Raw genomic sequence first — 27989 nt, 5'->3', positions numbered from 1 at the left:
TAGCTCACACTCTAGTTGTATTTTTAGAAAATGGTACCTTATATACAAATGTGAAATACAAACCAAGCAAAAAGGATTAAGAAACATAGAGTTACTTTACCAACTAGTATCAAGTGGTGCATGATAATGAAAAGATGAGCATGTTTCTACTCTGGGACTTGCTCTAATACCTCCTTGACTCTTCTCACAAGTGTCTTCTACTTCATCTATACCAGCTCTGGACCATGTTCTGAGGGAGACCCAGGCAACGAAAAGCATCCATATTGACTAGACTCTTTTTCTTTTTGTTGTTTAATTCTTTGTTCTCTGCTTCCCTATAATACCTGTCTTCCTTTTCCCTTCTTTCTCACTTGCTTGAGGACTGCTGGGAAAATGGCACTGATTCAGGCGAGAGGGAAAGAAACACAAGATAAATAGCTCAATATGCCCTGCTTCTGCTATATCTGGAGAGAGCTGAAAGGATTTATTTTTTTGCACATGACTTAAGGACATAAAGCCACACCAAACAATCAGCTCCATCTGGCTCCCAACTTAAAATCACATCTGTCTAAAACTTATCTAGTAAATAAAGAAGAGCTACATAAAATCATAACCATTGTAGATCATTATGTAAGATTTTTTGTACTAAAAACTTATCCTAAGTTACTGCCGCTGGTATGACATTGTTTAGGGTGGTTCTCAACCCAGAGTGATTTCACTCCCAGAGGATATTTGGCAATGTCTGGAGACACTTTTGGTTGTTACAGCAGTGGGAGTGCTATTGGTATCTATTGAATAGAGGCCAAAGATGTTGCCCAATATCCTATAACACACAGGACAGTCCCTTACAACAAAAAATTATTCAGTTCAAAATGTCAGTAGTTCTGAGAAACCCTGCTTAAGGGGATGGCAGTTTCTATCATGTATTTTACTCTTGTTTTCATGAGTATTCACTGTTTGTTACCCAAGACCAACGTATCACCCATTTCTGACAGACTGGAGTCATGAACAACAATAGGTAGGAGCAATTACAAGAAACTACTATGTTCAGGAGTGTTCCTTCTCATGGTCCCCCACCGGGTACTCGAGTGGTGTCTGGGACCTGGTGGCTGGTGCCACAGGAACTGCAGTGGGCTTTGTCTGGACTTTGCCAAACGTATGATCTCTCCGGGCATGCATTCTTGCATGACGCTGAAGTTGGTGTTAGTGTCTTGCGGTCATCTCAGCTAGCTCAGGCTGGTGCTATGCTATCCCTAATCCACACCTGGAATATAATTTTAAGAAGAAAAGAAACTTGACTCTTAGGTCATTTTTGACATGTTTAAAAGTAGTCTTGTGGCTTTTGGTGCTAGTTTTCTCCATTAATTCAATGTCTCCTTTGGACTCTTTCTCATTTTGCAAGGCTGTCCTTCTACATATTGCCAAGATTCTCCACAACAAACTCTGCGACCTCATTTCTGCCTCTCATTCTTTGGCCTGTGATGCCCTTGAGGCTGCTGTGCTCAGCTAAGGTCTCCATTTTATTGGGCTGTGCTGTGCTTGGACTTCCTGGACTTACAGGCGGTGGAGTGACTAAAAGAAGACCTGGACTTAACCATCAAGATAACCCCAGCTCCAGAACCGTCAAACCATGTGCCCTTCACCCTGGGTGCCCTGGGACACACCTCAGTGCCCCCTCCTGCATTACCTGCCCTCTATATTTAAAAATGCTTATCAACTAAAATGTTCTCCACAAAAGCACAGGCCTGTGCTGGTTATGTAATTTCACTGCTCTCTTGTTTCCTAAGACTTGGGCTCATCTTTCTAGTGGCCTCAAGTTATCTATTTTCTCCTCAGACTGATTTGTTTTAGGAAAAAAAAAAAAGGTGGGGGAAGGAAATAAGTTATCAGTATGGCCCTTATAGCAAGTGTACAAGCCAAGGCTTGGGAAATTCTTAGACCTTGTGCAACTGCTCAGGTTTAGGGCAGTGCATGCTCCAATACACCTAGATAAGCATGTATGCAGTTTACAGAAGAAAGTCCTCAAAATCACACTCTGTCCTACTTTTAGTAACTCAGAGGGTGAATCCAAGAATGGTGGCATCTGAATCTTTAGCGGGTGTGTCTTCCTCGTGGTCTGGCTCTAAAGGTGGTGACTAAGCTCTCCTGGGCTGGCTCCTGGAGCTGACACATGCTGGTCAAAAGAATTGGGTCGGTCTTATGCTCTATAACATTGAAAGGACAGGCCTTCAGGTGTTCAGACATGGAGGCAACTTCATTAAACTCCCAGCTCTTGATTTTGGAGAAGAGGCTGCTGAATTGCCAGATCTGTTAGGAAACATGGAAGTTCAAAAGTTAACACTGGGGCAATACCCTCGGGCTGGCTTTATTTGAAGAGTATATTACCTTTCTGTTCTTCACGTTCTTAGCTTCCAGAGAGTGTTTAGTGGCTGCTGCAGACATTTGTAAGCTCCTTCGTCAGCATCCAATTCCTAGCTCACCCTTCCAATTGATAAACTTCCCAGCCAGCCATGTAATTGGGTGGGAATGCCTACCACACACCCCCCCCTCCCACCAGCCACAGTGATCCATTCTAGAAAGACACATGGTTCACATCAGGACAATTCGTGTCAATGAGACTCTACCCTAGGACTTTTGCTTGAGATATCAAGAAGCAGATTCTCTTTTTCCCTCTGCACTTGAACTGTGAAACTTCAGTCTTAGGTGCTGCTGGCAGCCCCCAGGGACCACCAAGGGAGAGCTGTTGTCTTAGAATGGAGCCACTAAAGAGGAAGTAGAGGTAAGAAATAGAAAGTAAAAAGGTCATTTGGGGGCATTTTTGAGCTGCTAGATCAAACTTTGCCTGAGCCATTGCGTTTGGAAGAAAGTTCCCTTTATTATTTATGCCATGTTAAATTGGTTTTCTGTTGCTTAAAACTAAAAGTATCCTAACTAAGAAGAGTCTCACTGGAATAGAAACCTCAGGAGAAATCTAAGTGTCTGGCACAAAAACCCCCTTTGGCCTTTCTACCTAGGCTGTGGTGGCAAAGTCACTAGTTTTAAAATCTGGCTATGAGGGTAGGCATAACCTAATACCATACTTTCAACTTGACACTTTACCTTCAGTTTCTTATCATTGTTCCAATATAAGAAAAGCGTTTCTGGGGATCTTAGGACTATTTCTGTTTTTACTTTAAAAAAGCCATTTTAATATAAGCATCCTTTAGCGCCAACTAAATTCTCTTTTTTCCTTTCTAAAGGGAAATTAGTTTGTCTCAAATGATATTCTGGAGTGGTCAGCAATCAATTAGGAAAAAACATGAGCCAAAAAATAATGGCATTTCTAATGTGTAGATTATTTGCATCTGATTTTATAGAGGAAGATATTAGACGTTCTAGACCATACTCCTAAGGGCAGGATCTCAGTCTTATCCATGTTTATCCCTAACATGTGGATGGGTGGCAGTCAGTGTTTAACACATGGATGCAGGCCTGGATACATGAAGGAGAGTCTCATAATTGTTTTTTGGAGAAGACTGCTCAGGGAATAAATAACGGAAAACATTTAAGATGTTTTAGACACAATCAATCAGTGAAAATATGGATAAACAACTCTAACTCTCCAGTGCCAGTTTGCACACACCCACATTTTGGGAAGAAATTCAACACTGAGATTATGGAATTATTGACCTAAATGGGTACCATCAATTTGTGGTTCATATTACCACATATTTACCATGGAAAAGGATGCTAAGGGCATCTCATAAATGATGAATTAGGAGTTTCACTTTTGTATGGTATAAGCTAATAGAAGTTATGATGCAGTTCAGCAAGATTCGGAAAAAGGAATAAAATTTTTCCAAAGGGAAAGATTCTTTGGTTTATACAGCATAATTTTTTGAGAAAGTAAATAGATATTTGAACCAGGAGAGATCAGTGGACCAAATTATTTTAGAATTTCAAAATGTCTTTAACAAAGGCAAAAACTGTTTTGTTGTTTTTTATATTAGTTGATATGGGACCGAGGAGAATTTGTTGGCGTACTGTATCAGACTGCAGGCAGGAAACAGATGGCACACTTAAACTGGGTAATTTGAAGAGAATGAAAAAAAAATAACGATATGCAAATGTGTGAGCAGGGTGTAGGAAAGCCACAAGATATAATGCAGTACCCGGGCTAGTAACAATCTAGAGTGTTAATACCCTGGGCCTGAAAGGGAAGAAGAAAGGAGGTCATTGGAACCAAGAATGAGTAATTGTGTGGAGAGAGTCACCTGATACAGTCACCGTCAGTGGAGGGACATGGCCAGTGCTAAGTGTCGTGGAGGGGAGAATGAATACAGGGAGGAAGCCAGAAGAATAGATTTGTCAACTCATTCTTCCTCCTTCCAATTTCCCACTGACACACTCCCATTAGATTAGCCCAGCTGGAAGCTGGAGGGTAAGGTTGCTGATTGAGGCAGTCTGTAGAGATCAGCATCCTGGGGGACTGATCACAGTGGACAGGTTGAAGAATGAACCATGTGAGCAAACAGAAGATATCCAGGACACATACAATGAGATAAACAGGTACTACCATCTGTATTGTCATTTATATGTCAATAGGTCTTTCTTCCCTACTAGAATGACCTTTAGTTCAGGGATTATGTCGTCTTCCCAGGAACCTAGTACAATGCCAGTGCCTAGTACAGTGCTTGGCACACAGAAAGCTCTTACTAAATAGTTGTTGAATGAATGAATAAATGAATTAGGGTTTACTTGCCTCTCTGTGGACTCTCCAGGAGGTGCCTCCGTGAGAATACCTCTTCTTCTTCCACTGCAGGAGGACCATCCCTCTCTCTTGTAACAAAGTAGCACAGATATTTCTCATCAGCACAGACACCTGGGAAAGCTGGGACAGACTGACGCTGTCCAAGAACCCAGCAATGTATTGCAAAACCTCCAGCGGCAGGCTGGTTAGACAATTCTGGCTTTTCCCTCCATGGCCTGAGAGATGGTTCTTCTTTGTCTCACTCAGCTCTGAAGCAACCTCTGGCCTGATGGCAAAGGTCTTGAGCTCCTGACTATAGATCACTTTTGCCTTTTGCCCTGGGGGACGGAAATGGTTTTGAATAAATGTACATCCCAAGTAGGCGAGAGGGCATCGATGCTGGAACCAGCCATTGAGACATGACTGAATGTCTGTGTGGACATTCTTGAAATGTAGGGGGAATTCATCCCTCCTGAAGAATTTGTTGCAAGTGAAAGTGAAGGCAGAGCTGCTCTTGTTGTGTCTCCTAGTCACACACTCACTGTGGAGTTCCACATGGAGCCCCCCTGGGTTGGCAGTGGTTAGGAGGTCAGCCAGCACTGTCCCAGAGGAAAACTGTTCTGGCTCAAAATTGTATGTCTGTGTAGCAAAATCCATGAACAGCCCATCAATGCTCCTGGATTCAGAGATGACATGACCTTTAAGTTCTCTTTCTAAAGCACACAAGAGTGTGGTCTTGATGAGATCTGATTTGGGTAGGTCCTCCACTGTAATCCCTAAATCTGAAGTGTCTACTGCCTTGTGTTCACTTGGTTTACAACTCAACATGGCATCTCCAACACGAGCCCGCTTCCCACAGTAGCTCACAGGAACCTTGAAGGTATAAACAGTCTTCACTTCCTGAGCCTCAAGGTTGCCATAAACAAAGTCTCTCTCCTTAGGTGTGCAAGCAGGCATCTGACCAAAGTGAATAAGCATCCTCCCGTTGTGCACCAGATACATATTATAGTCTTTTGCATCCACAGCTGTTTTCAGTCTTTCCAGAACACCATCCTGCCAAGGGGCGAGCCCTGTCGTTTCCAGGGCTCCATGAAAGTCCTGCTGCTTCTGGTTTTCCTGCGGTTCTTTCTCTTTGAGAGCATCCTCTCCTACCACATTATTGTTGCTAGAAATCTGTTCTTTCCCTGGGCTGTTTTCACTCTTGCTCTCACAGCCTACCGATGAGCTTGTTAAAGCAGAGGCTGCATGCTCTTTGCTGAATATGTTTTCCCACTTGTCAAACTTGGTTAGGTCCATCCCTTTTTTGGTTTTGGCCAACACCTCTCGTTCTTCTTGACTCAGTTCTGCCATCTCTCCATTAGTTGCTGATAGAGATCCATGTGGTACCAAACTGGCTTCTGCCCCACCCACTGCTCCTCCCATTTCCTCCCAGCTGGCTTCACCATTCACAGTAGGTTCCCCCTCAGTGGGCTCTCTAGTTTCTGGGAAAAGTTCTACCATTTTCAAAGATCTGAAAAGGACCTTCTGGTCCTGGAGGGCCAGAGCTGTATCCAAACACTCCTCACTGGGGGTCTCTTTCATGATGTTCTCATGAAGGGTTGTTTCAGAGTCCACATTTGGCCAGCGATTCCACTCCATGGAGCAGCAGACCACACTGGCAGGGCACACTTGCAAGTGCTTGGCCAGCTTGTGGCGGGACATGGAAAGGGGGCAGCCATATTCGGAGTTGAGGCATGGAACCTCTTCTAGAGGGCAAAGGAGCTCATGCTCTGCCTCTTTGCACATGTGGAAGATGGCACCACAGGACAGGTGGCAGTTTATCACCAGACAGGAAACATCAGGCTCCACAGGAATGTGGCAGTGACGGTTAAAGCATTTCTCACAATGCCTGTGCTGCCCAGGTAGAGGCCTGCGTGCCCTGCCCTAGAGACATCAATGGCAAGGAGAAAGAGAAAACAAATGGGGAAGAGAAGTTCTATGCATGTCTGTGACTGTGTTTTAATTGACTCATTTCCTGTTTATACATGCTTATTATGGGAACCCTGGACAATCTAGAAAATCATAGAGAAGAAAGCAAAATCACTCATAATCCCACAACCCACGAATAACAACTACCAACACTCTTTTCTTCATTTTCCAATAGTTTATTCTATGTATATAGTAGATGTGTTTAGAATAGAAAAAGAAAAAAGCTGACTGTAATGGACTACACTGTTGATAATTGTTTTGAGTTGTGGATTATGGGTGATTTATATGATCCCATTAATACTATGGATACAGTTCTGCATCCTGCTTTGTAAGTCTCTATTATAAAATGAGACCATACTGTTTTATTAATGATTCTTTGCAAACTGTCTTCTTAATGGTAGTGAACATTCCAGAGTGAGTGTGCTGTCATTCATTTAACCAGCCATCTCCCCAGTGCTGGAAAGACAGGGGCCATGTCTAATTTTGTTCACATCTGTGACCCAGCACCTGGACCCTCATAGATACTCAGTTTGCTGAAGGAAGGAATTATCAGCCGTTTAGTGTATTGCTGGATGTTTGGGTTTTTCATTTTCAAAGTTTAACTAAAAATCTCTGCTCACAAATCTTTCTCAGCTCTCTGCTTTTCCCCTACTCCATGTCAATTTCTTCTAAGTTCTGCTCTAACATCTCTGGTTTGGCCTAAAGTCAATAAATATCATCAAACCATAAGGGCAAATCTGCCAGCTGTTGGGCTACAGGTTAAATGAAGCCAGCCAGATCTGGACCCCTGAACGATGAAGATCCAATAAGCACCTCGTACTTACCATAGCTTCCTAATTTCTTCTTGCTTTGTAAATCTAGGAGAGAACATGAAAATATAAATGATTAGTAAGAAAAGCATTTTGGTTATGTATATGAACAGGAGTCAAAGAGACTTTGCATACTCTTATTTAAATCCTTTCACCACCCTGGAGATAAATGGCATTGCCCATTTTATAGTCCAGAAAATGGAAGCTGGAGAAGTTAAATAACTTGTCCAAGGTGATAGAGCTGCTAAGCGAAGGAATCGTGGGCCATGTTGGCCCACACTCTTCTCACTGACCCACACTGTCCTCTGATGGGCATCTTACCAGCCATGGGATGTATATCTTCTGCTTCTTGTAACTTTTCTCCATTGTCTACCAACAATTATCCTGACATTCCACCCATCCATACATCCCATCACTGCCACATGCTCTTCTGGCCCAAGTTAACCTTCTAGCTTTCTCTCCCACTAGAGCTTCATGCCCACAACCTGATATCCAGGTTGGTCTGGGGCAGTGTACAAATGTCTGTGATATATCTACCAACTGTCCTTCACCATGGTGAATGCACCTGTGCCATGGCTACAGCAGGGGTCAGACCTCAAGGGCCCAGAGGTGGGCCAAGTGGGGACTCTAGCATGTAGAAGAGAAGATGCCCCGCCTCAGGAGAATCTAGCTCCTTGGCTCTGGTCAGTTGGTCCCATGTGGGAATTTGTTGCCAGATCATCTGATTTTTCCAGAGAAACTGGGAATACAGATTTTTGCAAGTGGTGGGATGGTGTAGTGATTAGGAGGCAGACTATATAAGATTTAACCCAGCACTAGGAGTCAGTAGTTGTGAAACTTTGGAAAAGTTACTTAATGTCCTTATTCATCATTTTCCTCATCTGTAAAGGGAGAATAATAATAGTACCTAATAACAGAATAAGAATAGTACAATAGGTACTATTGTACTAACCTGCTGTTGTGGGGAGTAAATGATTTAAATACCTGAAACTCTTAGAATGGTACTTGTCTCGTAGACTTGATGAAAGCATGTTTGCTATTATAAAATAAGTGTTTTATATTTATATATATATTTATATTTAATTATATTGCAAAAATTTTGTTACATAACATATCAAGGTAAAAATCCTTGGAATTTTGAAGTTGGCAACTCATTTAATTTTTCTAAAAAACCTCTCTATTTGGGCCAAGGAAAAACATGTATGCAAGTTACATAGGATCTATAGCTTGCCAGTTTGCTGCACCTGGTCTAGAGAATTTGTAGCATAATGTTGGCACTGTGTTGGTCTGGGATGGAGTGGGGTTGGGGTGGGTAGGTGGGGTGGAGTTAGCACCCAAAAGTCAGAAAATGCAGTATTTTGTAATTTTATTTTATTTTACTTTAGGATTTGTTTGTTCATTGTGAGTGAATTTTCCTTCAACTTTTTAAAAAATTTCAAATACAGGGGCACCTGGGTGGCCCAGTTGGTTAAGCGTCTGCCTTCGGCTCAAGTCATGATCCCAGGGTCCTGGGATCAAGCCCCACATCGGGCTCCCGGCTCAGCGGGGAGGCTGCTTCTCCCTCTGACCCTCTCCCCTCTCATGCTGTTCCTCTCTCTTTCTCTCAAATAAATTAATAAATAAAATCTTTTAAAAAAATTTCAAACACATAAGAAAGGTGAAAGAACGTATACAATGAACACCCGTGTACTCTACCTAGATCCAAAAGTTAACATTTTGCCACTTTTGCTTTCTCTCTCTCCCTCTCTCCACACACACACACACACACACACACACACACACACACACACACACACTTTTTGCCAAAACACTTGAAAATAAATTGCTGTTATCATGACACCTCATCCCTAAGTACTTCAGCATGTATTTCCTAAGACTAAGGACATTTTCCTTTGTAACTGCAATAACATTATCTCACCTAAGAAAAACTAAAAAATATTTTCTAATATTGTGTAATCTGCTGTCTGTGTTCAAATTTATTCAATTGTCCCAAAAATGCCAAAAAATATCTCTATACTTTTTTTTTTTAATTTAAACTTTTGAGCCAGCATCCCTTTAAGGTCAGTTTATTATGTTTGGGTGGTAAGTCTTTTTAAACTCTTTCAATTTGGATAAGTCCCCTCAACTTTTTTTTTTTTCCTCAGAAGAGACAGCCTTAAGTCTCAAGGAAATTATATTCTGACTTGTTCATATTTTCGTTTGTTCATCCATTCCTTCGACAAACATTTGTTGATTACCTGCAGTGTGCCAGTAAGGGAGCATAAGCATCACCTGGACTGCTTGTTTAAGTAGTTCTTAAACACCTTTGCTCAGTAGAATCAGCTGTGATGCTTGTTAAATCTATAAATCTGCACTATAAAAATGGCAGCCACCAGCCACATGTGGCTATTTGAATTTAATCAAAATGGAATAAAATTAATAATTCAGTTCTTCAGTCATACTAGCTACATTTCGAGTTTCAGGTGCCACATATGATTAGTAGCTACTCTATTGGACAACACAGCACGGAGCATTTCCAGCTGCAAAGAAAGTTCTATTGGACAGCACTGCTATGCGGGCTGTGCCTCTGACTTAAGTGAGAGGTGTGTCTGGAATTCACATCCTTAACACCTTACCCATCTGATTCTTATGCACTGGGACGACTGAGTGTGAAAGAGGGATTGTGGCAAAGAGTCCTATATCCCTAAAAGCCTGAATCAAGAGGCAGGCGAGAAGTTGCAAGTGAGACCATCAAGCAGATTCAGGGCCCAGGAGAAGATAAATGAAGGTGTTAAAGCCAGAGAGGGAATTGAGCAGAGGAAAGGGCTGTGAGGGCAGGACTGAGATGGAGCAGAATAGGATCGGGCAAGAGGACATCTTTTGGATGCAAGAGTCCAGCTAGTGGACCTTCTAACATACAACTGAACATTCAGTTAGGCTTCTGCTATATTCTAGATTGACCACTCCTGGGCGGGGGAGTCCACTGAAGACTTCCTGTGAAAATTCGTAAATGAGAGGCTAACGCAGCTGGAATTATTTGGTGCTCAGTAAGGGACCGTTTAACACTGTGACTGGGGCGTTAACCGGCAGTGGCAGGATGGCAGGGAAGGACTTGGAGCAAGAAACTACTTCATGGACAGTGCGATGAAGCTGCAGGGGTAGGACTGACGGTGGTGGAGTTAGGCAAGATGAGGCAGAGGACGGGCATCACAAGGGAATCCCAGCATTTTTGTTTCTGGCTGGAGATGGGGAAGAAAGAGTCAATTTTGATGCCAAGATTTTGAACTAGGAAGAGAGAATATTGCATGTAATTCTGAGAAAAACAGAAGTCTGCAGAGGGAATTGTTTTTTGGGGGGGAAAGATGAGCCCCACAAGTTTAATACAAGTTGCTTAAGGTGATGACAGACCATGTGGACGGTAAGATGAGGACAGAATGGAAAGATGCAGATTTGAGAATTATTCATTTAAAAGTGAGGGAGGAAGCCATGACTGGGGAAAGAAGAACACAGAATGGGCATCTAAGCCATGAAGTACCTGGCTGAGTAGGACCCCTTTTGAGACAGTAAGGAGAAGTAAAGCCGAAGGAGAGGCCAGAGAGGGAAGAGTCAGAACCATGTGGCCTGACATGAGGGAAAGTGTGAGCAATAGCCTGGAATGTTGCCTCAAGATGAAGAACAATGCTAACAATGCCACTGCTCATGGCAGGTCCCCAAAGAGCTCTTGCCAGAGCAAATGTGGCATTTCAGTTGTGCAATGGGACCCTTGCCATTCAAAATGTGGTATTTGCTTAGAGGGGAGAGGGAAGCCATTAAACACACATTCCAATATTAGCAGGGCCTGTGCCCTGGCTGGGAGAGTGTGCTCATCTGCTTTCTATGCATAAAAGACACTCATGAATAAAGATGGAGTCTGGATGATTCAGAGTCCCCTACTGGTTTTTAGGTGGGAAAGAAGAGGCAAATCCCAAATGGAATACAGCTACAGGAAAGAAGCTACCAGCAGCAGGAATGTTCAACTTCTTATTTGCCAGCCTGGCTCTGTCACAAAGTTGAGACTAGTTTCTGGGAAGGGAAAAGCAGGTCTAGCTAGTTCTGTGTGCTCTACATGTGTGTAGTGAGAACTCTGCCCCAGCTGCAGGGATATGTCTGGCTGGAGGGACAGCGGTGATGAACTCTAAGCCTAATCATTTCCTATCCTTCAGCATTACAAAGAATTAATTCTACAATTAATCATTCTACAACAAATCATTCTACAAAGAATGGTTCTTGTGAACAGTGCTATTGAAGCTGGAAACATTTGTGGGGGAGCCCTGTTGCTCTCCATGTCTTTGACGCTATTTGAAGCTATCCCTTTAAGAGAAAAGAAAAACAATGCACACAGGCAACAAAGATGCTGTTTCTTTTGTTTGTTTTGTTTTTAATTATGCTATTTAAAGATCTTCTGCCAGGCTCTGGAGATACACCAAATAAGTGACTTTGAGAGAGGACATGGGCTGAGCAGGAAGACACAGTAAGTGGAGACCACTCTTTGGAGAAATTTGACAGTCGAGGCGGGGATAAAGATAAACATAACCTAAGGGCATAAAAAACCCATAGCTGAACCTTTTGTTGTATATGTAGGGGAAAATTCCCACTGAGATAAAGGACGATCCAAAATTCTTGATTGTCTAGTTATTGCTGGGTAAGCAACGTGACCATTGCCCTGGTTTGCCTGAGACTCTTGGTTTTAGTTCTGAAAGTTCTAGATCCCAGGAAACCTCTTATTCCCACACAAACTTAGATACTTGATTGATCATCTTAGGTTGTAGCCAGTTGGTCTTGCCCCAAGATGATCAAATTATATGTATATATATATATCTCATTGGTTATCTTGTGACATAAGATGCCTTGTTCTCCTAATCTCCATTCTAGTGCAGTGACTGGATCCTTATCCTCCACAGTGTTTGTCTGACTTTCCTAGATTGAGTGATTTTTCTACATTTTGGATGTCAGGGGGAAAGAGTAGTAAGATTTTAGTGCCTACCATGTTCTTTACATAACATCTCATCTAATCCTCACAATGGCCATGAGACGTGGGTTTTACCCTTTCCATTGGAACACAAAGATGCCTACACCCCTCCAGTGGAACACAAAGAAGCCTAAGTTTATCTGGTTTCAAACTCTGTACTCTTGGCTATATCATGCTGCATCTCTCAGAGACCCACAAAGACATGTAGTCTATCCCCATGATTTGGGAAGAAAGCAAGCCCATGACTAGAGCCTATCAGGGCAGAGCCTCTCTTCCTCCAGTTGGGCACAGAAAGGTGTATACACCTAAAATCTTTCCAGATTGTAGAGGATCTGGATGATCTTCATTCATAGGAAGTTCATAGAAAGCACCTTCATCCCCATGATGATTTTTTTTGTTCTCCTCTGGGCCACATCCCATACTGTGCCCCATCTGAATAGAGGAAATACGAAAAGTATCCAGGTCCCATGGCTTCGCATTGGAGGTAGTACACATATGAAAGTAAAGTTTTTAGGGTTAAAATCTCTAATATAATACAGATTTTAAGATTTAAACTGAAAAACCTACTAAATTAAAGCACGTGCATTATAGAAACTCTTCACTGTGGAAAAAGTTGACAAAATTCTATGCCTGAAACAACATATTTTTATCCAGGTGCCATTTCCTCCTTTAGTTTCTATGCTCCTATGTTCACCTTTAAATTCTTATTTCCTGTCTGAAAAGGCAATACATTCCCTCCTCTTAAAAATGAACTTCAGTAAAGTCTATGGTCAAAACACTCTCTGAAACACTCTCCCCAAAATATGTTTTAAAGTTCCCCTGGATAGAGGAGAGAGCAGTCAAAATAATAAAATTCAAACTTAAATAGTTTTAAAAATCTACACAGAACTAGATTTTACTGGTTGTACTGGATGGAGTTTAAGTGGAATATGAGTAGATGGAAGGACCAGGTACATGAGTTTAAGGGATGGATATTTCTTTACAGAAATAGGGGATACTTTAGAACCTGGCAAGGGAGAAACATTTGATACAGGTTGTGGTGCTGTGTGGACCACCCAGAAAGGAGTAAGGTAATAAGAAAGGTGAGTCAGCTAGAACAATGGCCCTTAAAGTGTGGTACCCTGACCCACAGTGTCAGTATTACCTAGAAACTGGTTAGAAATATAAATTACTGGACCCTACCAAATCAGACCTACTGAATCAGAACAACTACATCCAACTGATGCTGTTGTAAACTCAAGTTTAAGAACCACTGAGCTAGAAGCTGGTTGATTTCATGCTCCCAATCACAAAGGAACTAGCATAAGGTCCTACACAGGAAGGGTCTTCCTTCCTACAAGTTAGGTAGGAAGGCCAGTTAGGTGGGAAGGCCTTGGGGGAAGACCCAAAAGGGCACTGGGCACTCCTGTCCATTTCTTTCCAACTCCACCACCACTGCCTGTGTCCCAGCACCATCATTGCTTATCCAGTCTGGTGCAAAAGACTATAATCAGTCTCACCCCTCCCATCTGGTGCTCTGTACTATATTCACCAGCAGAAAGAGTGATTTCAACAACTTTTTTAAAAAAAATTTTTAGTTAACATACAGTGCAATATTGGTTTCTGGAGTAGAATTCAGTGATTCATCATTTACACATAACATCCAGTGCTCATCACAACAGGTGCCCTCTTTAATCCCCATCACCCATTTAGTCCATCCCCCACCCACCTCCCTCCATCAACCCTTGGTTTGTTCTCTATCATTAAGAGTGTCTTATGGCGGGTGCCTGGGTCGCTCAGTTGGTTAAGCGACTGCCTTCGGCTCGGGTCATGATCCTGGAGTCCCAGGATCGAGTCCCACATCGGGCTCCCTGCTCAGCAGGGAGTCTGCCTCTCCCTCTGACCTTCTTCCCTCTCATGCTCTCTCTCTCTACCATTCTTTCTCTCTCAATAAATAAATAAAAAATCTTTAAAAAAATATAAAAAAAAAAGTCTCTTATGGCTTGTTTCCCTCTCTCCTTTTTTTTTCCTTTAGAGCCCAAATGTCCATCAACTGATGACTGGATAAAGAAGATGTGGTAAAAAAAAAAAATATATATATATATATATATATACACACATTTACAATGTCTATTGTACAATACATATATATATATACATATATACGTACATACATACATACATACATACACACAATGGAATATTACTCAGCCATCAAAAAGCAAAATCGTGCCTTTTGCAACAATGTGGATGGAGCTAGAGCATATTATGCTAAGTGAAATAAGTCAGTCAGAGAAAGACAAATACCATATGGTCTCACTCATATGTGGAGTTTAAGAAAGATTTCAACAACTTTTAACACTAGGTCACTATTCCCACCTAGACTCTCCAGTGGATTCCCATCACAAGGAATCAACTCTGATACCTTGTCTTGGTCCACAAGGCCCTGCATGAGTGTCCCCTCATGTGTGGACCACTGCTGGCCTCCTTTATCTCACCTTTCCTTTGAGCACTCAGCTCTAGCATTGTCACTTATTCCTGTGTAGGGCCTTTGTGTTTGTTCTTTCTACCAAAATTCTCCCCTTGCTCTTTATTTGTGTTATGGGCTCCTTCTTGCTCTTTAGATTTCAGCTTATATATTACCTCCACAAGAGGCCTTATCTGACACCCCCCCTCCAGTATAAAGTAAATTAATGAACACTCTCATGTATTAGCTAGTAATTTTTGACAAGTTAGTCTCCCTAAAGCTAATTTGTTCACCTATAAAGTACAGTTCATAATAGCCCATGGGATTATGACAAATGAGATAAAGCTGGGAAAGCGTCACTCAGTTGTTCATCTCTCCCCTATGAGGAAGGCCATCCTCATGGTCACCTCCAAGTCTAGGTCTTTTTGTCTTCCCATCACTCGTGCAAATTTTGGCTGGCCTTTCCATGTTCGGTTCTCCCTCACTCCAAGGTATCTTATATTCCACTGTCAGCTTAATAATCTTCAAACTCCATTTAAGAAAAAAGTCTTACCTTACTCCTTTAAGAATGTGAGTCCCTCTGAAATCGCCCCACTATGGCACCTTGTATTCACCACATTCATTACTTCAGCTCTTAGGAATTCAAACAGTACTGCATCCAGGCTGGAGGACCTTTCAGATGCCACAAAGGCAGACTGAGGCATCTTTGTTTCCTGGGTGCAGGTTTGTCATTTTTATTGTTTACCTACATACATTGTTCTGTTCATTAAGGGAAAAAAGAAGGTGTCAGTTGAAATTGGCTTCTCTCTTGCAATGGGCTGCAGGGTCAGTTCCCCTTAAGGGAGGTTGTTGGGATGGTGTGCTCAGAGATGAAGGCCATCAATGAAGCAGAATCTATGTGGCCAGGAAGGTGTGTTCAGGTGGGAAAAGAGCTCTGACTGGAATATCAAGGGAGAACAAAAATGTTCCCCAAGGAGTGTATGACATAGTTTCCGAGAGACTGAGAGTGAGTACAGCTAATGTGCTCCTGGCACTCAATGCTTATTCAATAGGACTGCAATGAAGAAAACGGAACAGGACCCTAAAGAAAGCAGCATTTTGAAAGAGCTGTGAGAGCAGTTTGAAACAAATTTAGGAGGAAAGTGTAATGATGTCAAATGTATGCTAATTTGGGGCTTTTTTTTTCTTTTTAGAGAGAGAGAGTGCACATGCATGTGAATATGGTTGGGTGGGCAGAGAGAGAGAGACAATACTGCGCAGGCTCCATGCTCAGCACAAGCCTGACCCCGATGTGGGGCTCAATCCCACGACCCTGAGATCATGACCTGAGTAGAAATCAAGAGTCTGAAGCTTAACCAACTGAGCCACCCTGGTGCCTCCCTGGGGCTTTTTTTTTTTTTTTTTTTTTTTTTTTTTTTTTTTTAAGGAAGAAGGAGAAATGTTTTCAATGTTATTAGTGAATGTAGCCTTAACTGAATGGAAAAGACTTCTTTGGGCTCAAGTTATAATAGACACTCAGCTGCCAGAATTGTTTTTAGGAGGTTGCAGTACTTGTTCTAAATCCTTACAGTCATAAATCAGAAACCTGGATCAGGCACAGAACCATAAATCCTCTGCTCTGGAGCTCCTGAATCTTCATTGTGTATAGGAATCACCTGGGCAATCTTCTTAAAATGCAGATTCTGATCTGGTAGGACTGGGGCGAGGCCCGAGAGTCTTCCCATGTATAACATGCTCCAGACAATGCTGATGGTCCAAGGACCTCCCTTTGAAATGAAGGTGTCTAGTTTAACCTCTTCATTTCCTGCAAGAGAGACTAAGGCCCAGAGAAGTAAAGTGTCTTGCCCTTGCTTCTCACCTTGATATAATAGTGAGAATTCCCTTGGAAACCAAATGCCACACAGAGCTACCTGTGAAGCAGTGGTGGCCGAGGGCATGTGGGCAGCTTAGATGGTACCGAGGGCAAAACAGGACAGAGTCTGGAAGAATGAAGAGGTGGAGCCTGAGTGTCACCAGCCAACAAGGTCATGAGAAGGCCTATAGCAGGTATATTTAAATCCCTGACACAAGCAAAAGAGAATGGGATTAACAGATAATAGCTTTAACATTCTTTACTATAATTTTAAAATTAGTAGGCAAACAGGGTTGATGTCAGGGAGATATTTTTAGGCAAGGGGCCCTTTCAGCACCCCTCACATGATGTCAGCAACTAACTATTTTGCCTCCTCATGTGGCTGGCCTGGATGATAATTATTTATTCCTGAGCTTTAACTTCAGTGGAAGTGACAAGGTCAAAAGTTAAAGATCAGAGATATTCTTTAACTCTTAATCTGTTACCCAGCCAATTAATTAGTTACTTTAATTATATATTGTTAAATTGTTCCCCTGTTATGGCAATATTTAATTCTAAGGAAAGAAGATGTATAAAGTGAAATACTAAAATAATCCCTTTGCCTGGAGATTTTAACACAACCGGTTAGTTGGCTGACGATAATTCCCACATCTGGGTCCATAATCCTGGGCTTCTGGGCTATGATTCCAGCATTTTCATTATATCCTAGTTAATTCTCATATCTGGTGCTTCTGATATTAGTATCAGTATTTTAAATTACTCCTTTGTATTGGCCACGAAAGTGCTCATTAGACAGATTATCTAGGGGTAGCTGTGAGTCAGCCTGTCTGCTTAGCTCTCCTAAATCAACATGCCCCAGTCTCGCTAGGACAGCATCCCAGCATACACCTTGAAGACCGTGTGCCATGGAAACCCTGACAAAATTAAATGAAGTGAGGCAGTGATACACAATGCCCTGTGCCTAGCAAACCAGCATACGTGTCACCTAGACATCAACACAGTTACGGGATGCGTCTGGAGGTTACAGAGCAGGAAGGAAGGAATCCCAGTGTTAGGGTATCTGGGTAGGTCTCCTTTGACTTGGCATTGGTGCCTTTAGCCTGTAGACCGCAAAGTTCAGAGTGTACAGAATCCCTTTTGCTGCATAGGCCACTTGCTAGGATGGTCCTTAGCTGAACTATGAACACTAAAGCGAGGCCCAGAGAGAAACAAAAAAATAAACACTTTCCCCACAATTTATTTGTGCATGCAACACTATGCAGTTATTTCAAAAACTAGAAATAACCTACATTTTATTTTTTTAAGATTTTTATTTATTTATTTGAGAGAGAGAGAATGAGAGATAGAGAGCACGAGAGGGAAGAGGGTCAGAGGGAGAAGCAGACTCCCCGCTGAGATGTGGGACTCGATCCCGGGACTCCAGGATCATGACCTGAGCCGAAGGCAGTCGCTTAACCAACTGAGCCACCCAGGTGCCCAGAAATAACCTACATTTTAAAGCTTCCCATGCCTCAAGTATCATTAATCATTTTCCTTTTGTCCCTCTGGACATACAAGCTTCAAGTTTGTAACAATTTTTTGGTTTGCATGCAAAAGCCAGCCTCCTCCCTAAGGAGGAGAAAACCACATTTAGGGAATATTGCTAGAGAAAAACAGGTCTTAGGCTCTACAGACAGCGTTTGAATAGTACACGCAGTGAATAAAACTGTGCTCCGTTAACCAGTAGTGTGACACAGGGGATGGAATTTAAGGTACACAAAATGGTCAACGTACGCACGAATGACTTGCAGTTAACACAGCCAATGTTGACTGGTGAAAAGATCACAGCATTTGGACTTTAAAAAGTAGAAATCCTGGGTTCTAGCCCTTCCATCTATTTCCTCACCACCTCCTCTACCCTCCCCTAAGCCCCCACCACCACTGGGTAACTTCAGAGATCCTACATAGCCCCTTTTGTTGGTTGTAAAGGAAAGAATGTAGGCTGCCCGAAAGCAGGGGATTTCTTCCTGCTCCAAGATTTTAGATTTAAAACAAGAGTTTACATATGGTTGGGTCTCATTCTCAGAGCCAACCGCTTTCTCCACCACAGGTAACTAATTTGCTTAACCATCTTCTTGCTCAGAGCAAAAAGGTGACGTGCAGCTCAGCCTCTGTCTCCACGTTCACCACTCCAAATGTCTCCTTGGCGCACCTGCTCACGTTTGAAAAGCTTACCTTAATGGCACGGGCTGAGTCAGCATCTGCTGCACCTGTGTCCCTTGACTGTGAGCAAGCCGATCGCAGGAAGCGGCTGGGGGTGCCTCAGTCAGCTGCCGCAGAGGACAGAGTTCTGTTGAGGAGGCAGGGGAAGCAGAGAAAACTTCAACAGAAATAGTTCAAGTGTTTCGAAGTTAAAAATAAAACTATATCACAAGGGGCAATGTGACCAGGCTCAGCTTACGATTTTTTTCTTTCCCCCGTATTTATCAACACTTGGGTCTCCACTGGAGTAGCGTTTAGCAGGGGAAGCCGGAAGGGAAGTGAGCTTTTACATCAATAGAGTTTCTTTCCCTTGAGGAAGGGGGAAAATCCATTTAAGAAGGATCATTTTCAAGGCCAGAGTGGCCTCTCAGACTCTTGTGTGTGCAGTAAGCAGATCCAGCTGTGCTCGCTGTGGCTGGTGGAGCCTTCAGGCCAGGAGGCTGCTCTAATTATAACCATGCTTTTCACCTAAACCCATCACTGGCTGAAGCAGCAACTTGTGCAAGCGACATGCAGTCCTGTTTCTGTTTCTATTTCTTGTCATGACAAGTAAGTGGCTGTCCTCTCCTGGCCCTCTGCTTCCCCCCGTGGCAGAGAAAGGGAGGGTTTGTAAATCAGAAATCAGGCGCAGAGTGAGTCCAGTGTGAGAAAATTAGAGGCGGTTAGGAGCCTCAGCTTTCACTTAGTCCAACTGCCTTTTTTTACAGATGAGGAGCCATAGGATTTAGAGAAGTAAATTGTCCATTCAAGGTCACCCAGCTGGCTAGTGGAGGAGCCAGGGGAAAGACTTGGGTCTTTTTTTTTTTTTTTTCCTTCTTCTTAGAGAGAGGAAAAGAGGGAGAGAGAGAATCCCAAGCAGACACCTCTCTGAGCGCGGAGCCAACACCAGGTTCAGTCTCAGGACCCTGACATCGTGACCTGTGCGGAAACCAACAGTCCGATGCTTAACCGGCTGCGCCACCCGGGCACCCTGACTCGGTTCTTTTAACTCCGAGTCTGGTGCTCTTCTTTACCTCCTCTTCAAAGAAACTCTTTCAGCTATCTTTTGAGGAAAGAAAATATATAATCCTGGCTTTGCTAATCTATGTATGTGACCGAGTTACTTACCCACTCTCTACCTCGGTTTTCTCAGTTGTGAAAAGGGGATGATAATACTTGGTGTGACTCTGTGTTAATAAGCTAACACATGAATGCATTAATATATGTAAACCACATGAATGATGTCAGCATGTACCAAGTGTTCACCAATGCTGTTATTTGAATATATGGACTGAAAACAGGTACTGAATTCTGGTGCAGTTAACAGACGCTGAATTCCCTTTTTTCCTCGATTCTTCCATGCATATATGTCTATGTAGGTAAACTTGTTTGGGGTGAACACCTAGCAGTTGAAAATTATAAAAGTTTTACATGTTGATCTTGTATCCTGACACTTTGCTGAACTTGTTTATTAGTTCTAATAGTTTTCTTATGGATTCCTTAGGATTTTCTATATACAGAATCATGCCATCTGTGAATAGAGTTATTTTTACTTCTTCCTTTCTAATTTAGATGCCTTTTATTTCCTTTTCTTGCTTGACTGCACTACCTAGAACTTTCAGCACCATACTGAACAAGAGTGGGGAGAGTAGCCATCCCAAATTTGTTCCCTGTTTTTGATCTTAGGGGAGAAGCATTCAGTCTTCTGCCATTAAGTGTGCTGTTACCCTTGGATTTTCTGTAGATGGCCTTTATCAAGTTGAAGAAGTTGGAAAGTTTGTCCTAGTTTGTTGAGTGCCTTTTTCATGAAAGGGTGAGGAATTCTGTCAAATGTTTTTCTGTGCCTGTTAAGTGATCCTGTGGTTTTGCCGTTTATTCTACTAATATAGTATATTACTTTAATTGGTTTTTGTATGTTGAATCAACTTTGCATTTCTAGATCAACCCCACTTGGTCTGGCATATAATCCTTTTTATGTGTTCCTGGATTTGGTATTCTAGTGTTTTGTGGAGGATTTTTACATCTTTATTCATAAGGGATATTACTCTATCATTTTTTTTATGATGTCTTCATTCAGCTTTGGTATCAGGGTAATGTAGTCTCATAGCATGAGTTAGGAAGTGTTCTCTTCTGGTTTTCTTTGGAAAGTTTGTGAAAGATTGTTGTTAATTCTTTAAATGGCAGAATTTAGCAGTGAGGCCATCTAGGCCTGGACCTTTCTTTGTGGGAAGTTTTAGATTATTAACTTAATCTCTTTACATGTTAAAGCTCTGTTTACAATATTTCTATTTCTTCTTGAGTCAAATTTGATATTTTGTGTCTTCCTAGGAATTTGTCCATTTCATCTAAGTTATCTAATTTGTTATACAAATTATAAAAATTACACATTCATAATAGTCCTTTACAGTGCTCTTTATTTCTGTAAGGCTGGTAGTTATATCTCATCTTTATGATTCTAGTAATTGGGGCATCTTTTTTTTTTTGTTCAGTCTAGCTAAAGGTTTATCATTTTGTTGATCTTTTCAAAGAACTAGCTTTTTTTTCCTTTCAATTATTTAAACATTATTTATTTGAGTATAGTTGACACACAATGTTACATTAATTTCAGGTGTACAACATAGTGATTTAACATCCGTATATGTTATGCTGTGTACGCTCAAGTGTAGCTGCCAGGTCTTACTCTACTATTGCTGTTACAGCAGTGTTGACTATATTCCCTCTGCTGTGCCTTTTATTCCCATTACTTAGTCGTTCCCGTAACTGGAAGCTTGTATCTCCCACTCTCCTTCACCCATTTTTGCCCGTGCCCCCCTCCCTCCCCTCTGGCAATCATCAGTTTGTTCTCTATTTATAGGTTTTATTTGTTTTTTGTTTGTTCATTTGTTTTGTTTTTTATATTCCACATATAAGTGAAATCTTACGGTATTTGTCTTTTGCCACAGCATGGATGGGCCTAAAGGGTATTATGCTAAATGAAACGTCAGATTGAGAAAGAACTAGCTTTTGATTTCATTGATTTGCTGTATTTTTTTTTATTCTCTATTTTATTTATTTCTGCTCTAGTCTTTATTTCCTTCCTTCTGCTTGCCTTGGACCTAGTTTGCTTTTTCTTGTTTCTTGCTTAGTTGCTTTTTCTTATTTCTAAAGGGATAAATTTGTTGGTTTGAGGGCAACTCTTTGGAGACTGTAAAAGGTTCAGTGGTTACTAGGGTTTAGAGGAGAGAGAGGGATAAATAGGTAGAACACAGAGAATTTTTAGGGCAGGGAAATTATCCTGTACTATAATGATGGATACATGTCGTTATACATTTGCCAAAATCCATATAATGTATACCACCAAGAGTAAGCCCTAATGTAAGCTATGGACTTTTGGTGATGATGTGTCAATATAGGTTTATCAATTGTAACAAATGTACCCCTCTTGATAGTGGAGGAGGCTATGTATATGTGGGTGCAGGGAGTATATGGGATATCTCTGTACCTTCTGCTCAATTTTGCTGTGAACCTAAAACTGCTCTAAAAAATAAAGACCATTTAAAAAAATCAAAAGTAAAAAAAAAAAAAGACACAAAAAAAGTCACAACCTGAAGGCCAATGTTCCTCTCCTAGGTCTGCAGTCTTGCCCTGCAAAATCCCTCTGCAATGACCGAGAATGTGATAGGTAACAGAGATGTGCAAACCTGCTATGGTACTGTCTCTGTTAGTTTTCCTGAGTAAATACAAATCCAGTTATTATTATTGTTATATGATGTGTACTACCAGGTTATTCACATAATTTTCTCCATGATTTATTAATTACTTAGAAATGTACTCTTTAATTTCTAAATGGAGACAGAAGTTGAAGTTTCTTCTAATTAAATTGCCTTATGATTTAAGAAATGCTTATATGTTATTGGTTCATTTGAGTTTGTTAAGCTATGCTCTGTGGTCTAGTACATGATCATTATGTGCTTGAAAATAATGTGTATTCTCTGCCAGTTGGATGAAGAAATCTACTTACTTCTCTTAAGTCAAGCTTCTTAACTATAGCATATGGAATTTTCATCTGTTTGACTTATCAGTTGTTGAGTGTTGTATTAAGATGTTCCATTATGATTATATGTTGGTTAAGTTTCCCCAAGAATTTTGTTAACTTTTCTTCATATGTCTTGGGAATATGTTGTTAAATATATATAAATTCACAATTATTATATTTTTCAGGTTAATTGTTCCTTTTGTCCTTGTCTAATATACTTTTACTTCTAACAGTGTTTTGCCTTAAAGTTTAACCTGGTAGATATTAATATAATTATGCGAGCTTCCTTCCTATTTAAAAAAAAAGGTTATTGATTTGAGATTCCAGTTTTTAAAACCTAGCCTTTTGCAATTATAAATTTCTAAGTACTGATTCAGTTTTGTCTCATAAGCTTTTGTATGTTGTGTTTTTGTTTTCATTCATCTCTGAGTATTTCCTAATTGTCCTTGTGATTTTGTCTTCACCTATTGGTTATTTAGGAGTGTGCTTTTTAATATCCATGTATTTGGTAATTTTGTGAATTTCTTCTCTTCTGCTGTTGATTTTTATTTTCATTTCATTGAATTTGGAGAATACACTTTATGATTACAATCCTCTTAAATTTATTATTTGATGGCTTCAAAAGCCTTTTATCCACAACATCTCCTATGTCCTTTATTCAATGCCTAGGTGCATATTTATTTTTCATTGAGAGGTATTTGTTTTATTATGTTTTATTTCATTATTGATTTTGAGAAATGCTATTAATTTTGTAAGTTGATCATGTACTGGAAAATTTGCTGAACAGTAATTCTAAAAGTTTGACAGTTGATTTTGTCAATTTTCCTAGATGATCATCTCATCTTCAAAATGTTTTATTTCTTTCTATGCCAGTTCTGACGTTTCTTACTATTTATGGACTCATACTATATTAAAACTAATGGTAATGGTGATTTCCCTTTAAATTTTGACTGAAAATATCTTTTAGAAAACCCCAGTCCCGAAAGATTGGAAAAAATATGAGTTTATATCCTGTTCCCATTAAAGGTGGATGACCGACCCCAAACCCTGCTGCTGACCCTCTTTTAAAAAGTCTAAGGACTATTATTCAGCTATAAAAAAGAATGAAATCTTACCATTTGCAACAGCATGGATGGAGCTATAGAGATAAAGCTAAGTGAAATCAGTCAGACAGAGAAAGACAAATACCATATTGTTTCACTCATATGTGAGACTTAAAAAAACAACACATACAAGCAAAGGGAAAATAATAAAAGAGAGTCAAAGCAAGAAACAGCTTCTTAACTATAGAGAACAATCTGATGGTTACCTGAGGGGAGGGAGTAGGGGAATGGATTAAATAGGTGATGGGGATTAAGGAGTGCATTTCTTGTGATGAGCACGGGGTGATGTATGGAACTGTTAAATTATGATATTGTAAAGCTGAAACTAATATAACACTGTAGGTTAACTGACTAGAATTAAAATAAAAATTTGAAGGATGCCTGGGTGGCTCAATTGGTTGTGTCTGCCTTCGGCTCAGGTCATGATCCCAGAGTCCCACCAAGGCTTCCTGCTCAATGGGGGGTCTGCTTCTCTGCCCTTCCCCTGCTTCATGTTCTCTCTCTCACTCACTTGCTCAGTCTCTCTCTCAAATATATAAATAAAATCTTTAAAATAAAATAAAATAAAAACAAAGTATTCTGCTCTAGGATTTTTATGGTTTCATGTCTCACATTTAGGTCTTTCATCCCTTTTGAATTTATTTTTGTGTATGGTGTAAAAAAGTCCAGTTTCATTCTTCTGCTTGTTGCTGTCCAGTTTTTGAAGAGACCTTTTCCCACTGATTATTCTTTCCAGCTTTGTTGAAGATTAATTGACCTTATAGTTGTGGGTTCATTTCTGGGTTTTCTATTCTATGTATCTCTTTTAGTGGCAGTACCATACTGTCTAGATCACTACAGCTTTGTAATATAACTTGAAGTCTGGAATTGTGATGCCTCCAGTTTTGCTCTTCTTTTCAAGTTTGCTTTGGCTATTCAGGGTCTTTTGTGGTTCAATACAAATTTTAGGATTCTTTGTTCTAGTTCTGTGAAAAATACAGCTGGTATTTTTTTAGGGATTGCATTAAATGTGTAGATTGCTTTGAGAAGTATAGACATTTTAACAGTATTTGTTCTTTTAATCCATGAGCATGGAATGTCTTTCCATTTCTTTGTATCATCTTCAATTTCTTTCATCAGTGTTTTATAATTTTCAGAGTACAGGTCTTTCATCTCTTTGTCTAGGTTTATTCCTAGGTATCTTATTGTTTTTGGTGCAATTGTAAATGGGATTGATTCCTCACTTTCTCTTTCTGCTGTTTCATTATTTGTTTATAGAAGTGCCACAGGTTTCTGCATGTTGATTTTGTATCCTGCTATGACCTAACTGAATCCATCTATCAGTTCTAGCAATTTTTTGGTAGAGAACACAGGTAGTAATCTTTTTGACGTTGGCATAGCAATTTCTTTCTAGTTATGTCTCTTGAGGCAAAGGAAACAAAAACAAAAATAAACTATTAGGTCTTCATCAAAATAAAAAGCTTCTGCACAGTGAAGGAAACAATCAATAAAACTAAAAGGCAACCCACTGAATGGGAGAAGATATTTGCAAGTGATATCAATAAAGATTAATATCCAAAATATATAAAGAACTTATGAAATGCAACAACAAAAAGATGAATAATACAATTATAAAATGGGCAGAAGACATGTATAGACATTTTTCCAAAGAAGACATACAGATGGACAACAGACACATGAAAGGTCCTCAACATCACTCATCCTCAGGGAATCAAAACTACAATGAGATAGCACCTCAAACCTGTCAGAATGGCTAAAGTCAACAACACAAACAACAGGTTTTGGTGAAGATGTGCAGGAAGGGGAACTCTCTTGCACTGTTGGGGGGAATTCAAACTGGTGGAGCCACTGTAGAAAACAGTATGGAGGTTCCTCAAAAAGTTAAAAATAGAGCTACCCTACAACCTAGCAATTGCACTACTTTACCCAAAGGATATAAAAATACTAATTCAAAGGGATGCATGTACCCCAATGTTTATAGCAGCATTATCTACAATGGCCAAATTATGGAAACAGCCCAAATGTCCATGGACTGATGAATAGATAAAGAAGATGTGGTATAAATATACAATGGAATATTACTCAACCATCAAAAAGATGAAATCTTATTTTCAATGGTGGGTGGAACTAGAGGGTATTATGTTAAGTGAAATAAGTCAGTCAGAGAAAGACAAATACCATATGATTTCACTCATGTGTGGAATTTAAGAAACAAAACAGATGAACATAGGGGAAGGGAAGGAGAACTAAAATAAGATAAAAACAGAGAGGGAGGCAAATCATAGGAGACTCAACTATAGAGAACAAACAGGGTTGCTGGAGGGGAGGTGGGTGGGGGAATTGTGCTAAATGTGTGATGGGCATTAAGAAGGGCCCTTGTGATGAGCACTGGGTGTTATATGTAAGTGATGAACCACTAAATTCTACTCCTGAAACCCATACTACACTATATGTTCACTAACTTGAATTTAAATAAAAACTTGGAAGAAAAAAAAAAAAGAAAGAAATCGGGGAGTGTGAAATTTGCTTCCCAACTTTTTTTTTTTTTAAGATTGTTTTGGCTATTTATGATCCCTTGAGATTCCATATAAATTTTAGGATGGATTATTGTATTTCTGCAAAACATACCATTGGACTTTTGATAGGGATTGCATTATATCTGTAGATTGCTTTGGGTAGTATTGATATCTTAACAATATGAAGCCTTCCAATCCATGCTCACAGGATTTCTTTCCATGTATTTACATACTCTAATCTCTTTCAGCAACATTTTGTAGTTTTTAGTTTACAAGTCTTTTGCTTCCTTGGTTAAGTTTATTTCTTAGTATTTTATTTTTTTGATGCTATTATAAGTGGAATTATTTTTCTTAATTTCCTTTTCGTATAGTTCATTGTATACAGAAACTCAAATATTTTTTGCACAGTCATTTAGTAAAAGGTAGACATTATGAACACAGAAAAATCTCTCAGATACATTACTGAATAAAAACAAGTACATATTTCAGAATTCAGTAAGATACAACTTATGAAGAAGAAATCTCTTTATACATTTATATACTACCACTCTATAAGTGAGGTTTTATTCACATTTGCCCACAATGGTGGACCACAATATTCCTATGTGATATTGTGATTTATAATAAATATATATTTTGGTCTTTGTCCATGGTTCCTGGCTCATAGCTCCTCAAACCCTTGGAATTTCCTAATTGATGAGAGCAATGGGAGCATCTTTTGTTATAGTATTTGGTCTCTTGATCTCAGTTCTTGAAATTTCTTCAGTCATAAGGGTGAAATGGTTGTCTTGATATTTATAAATGTCCCTTTCAACCACAATTGAGTTTATGTTAATAAGGTGGCTTTTGGAAATCCTCTAAAGATGGAGGCAGGGGGCTGTTTGCCAAGGGAACCAATCCTGCTTAGAGGGTTAGAAGTTTCAGCCTACCCCTGGTTTTGGGAGATGGAAGAGGAGTTGGAGGCTGAATCAATCATCAATGGGCAGTGTTTTAATCTATCATGCCTATGTAATGAAGCCTCCATAAAAAACAAAAGGACAGGGTTTGGACAGCCTCCATGCTGGTGAACCAGATGCAATGACATGCTGCTGAGCCAGGCTCAATCAGATTCCAAGCAGATAAAAGCTCCTTTGGAACCTTGCCCTATATATCTTGTCATCTGGCTATTAATTTGTGTCCTTTAATATCCTTTGTAATTAACTGGTAGTCATCTAGTGAGTAAACTGGTTTCCTGAGTTCTGTGAGCCACTCTAGCAAATTAATTAAATCCAAAGAGGAGGTCACAGGAACCTCTGAGTTGGAGTCAGTTGGTCAAAGGAGAGGTGACAACCTGGCCTTTTGATTGGCATCTGACGTGGAGGCAGT

At 40.4% G+C, this 27989-nt stretch overlaps 1 protein-coding gene across 2 annotated transcripts; it reads right to left on the bottom strand.

Annotated features, from left to right (window-relative positions):
- Positions 1–146: 146 nt before the first annotated feature.
- FBXO40 (F-box protein 40) lies at positions 147–19495 on the bottom strand. 2 transcript variants are annotated; one of them, XM_073894207.1, is made up of 6 exons: positions 19211–19495; positions 18985–19099; positions 18262–18378; positions 7501–7533; positions 4721–6631; positions 147–2286 (listed from the first exon to the last, which is right to left on the bottom strand). In XM_073894207.1, the coding sequence occupies exons 4-6, from the start codon at positions 7501–7503 to the stop codon at positions 2071–2073; spliced, it is 2130 nt and encodes a 709-aa protein (XP_073750308.1). In that variant the 5' UTR covers positions 7504–7533; positions 18262–18378; positions 18985–19099; positions 19211–19495; the 3' UTR covers positions 147–2070. The 2 variants fall into 2 exon arrangements, with proteins under 2 accessions (XP_073750308.1, XP_073750300.1); XM_073894199.1 differs by lacking the exon at positions 18262–18378.
- Between the last annotated feature and the right edge of the window lie 8494 nt (positions 19496–27989).

The sequence above is a fragment of the Callorhinus ursinus genome, unplaced genomic scaffold (assembly GCF_003265705.2).
Source record: "Callorhinus ursinus isolate GAN/ISIS: 27379988/994484 unplaced genomic scaffold, GSC_fseal_2.0 scaffold1, whole genome shotgun sequence".
Classification (NCBI taxonomy): Eukaryota; Metazoa; Chordata; class Mammalia; order Carnivora; family Otariidae; genus Callorhinus; species Callorhinus ursinus.
This window is presented reverse-complemented; position numbering and strand designations above follow the sequence as displayed.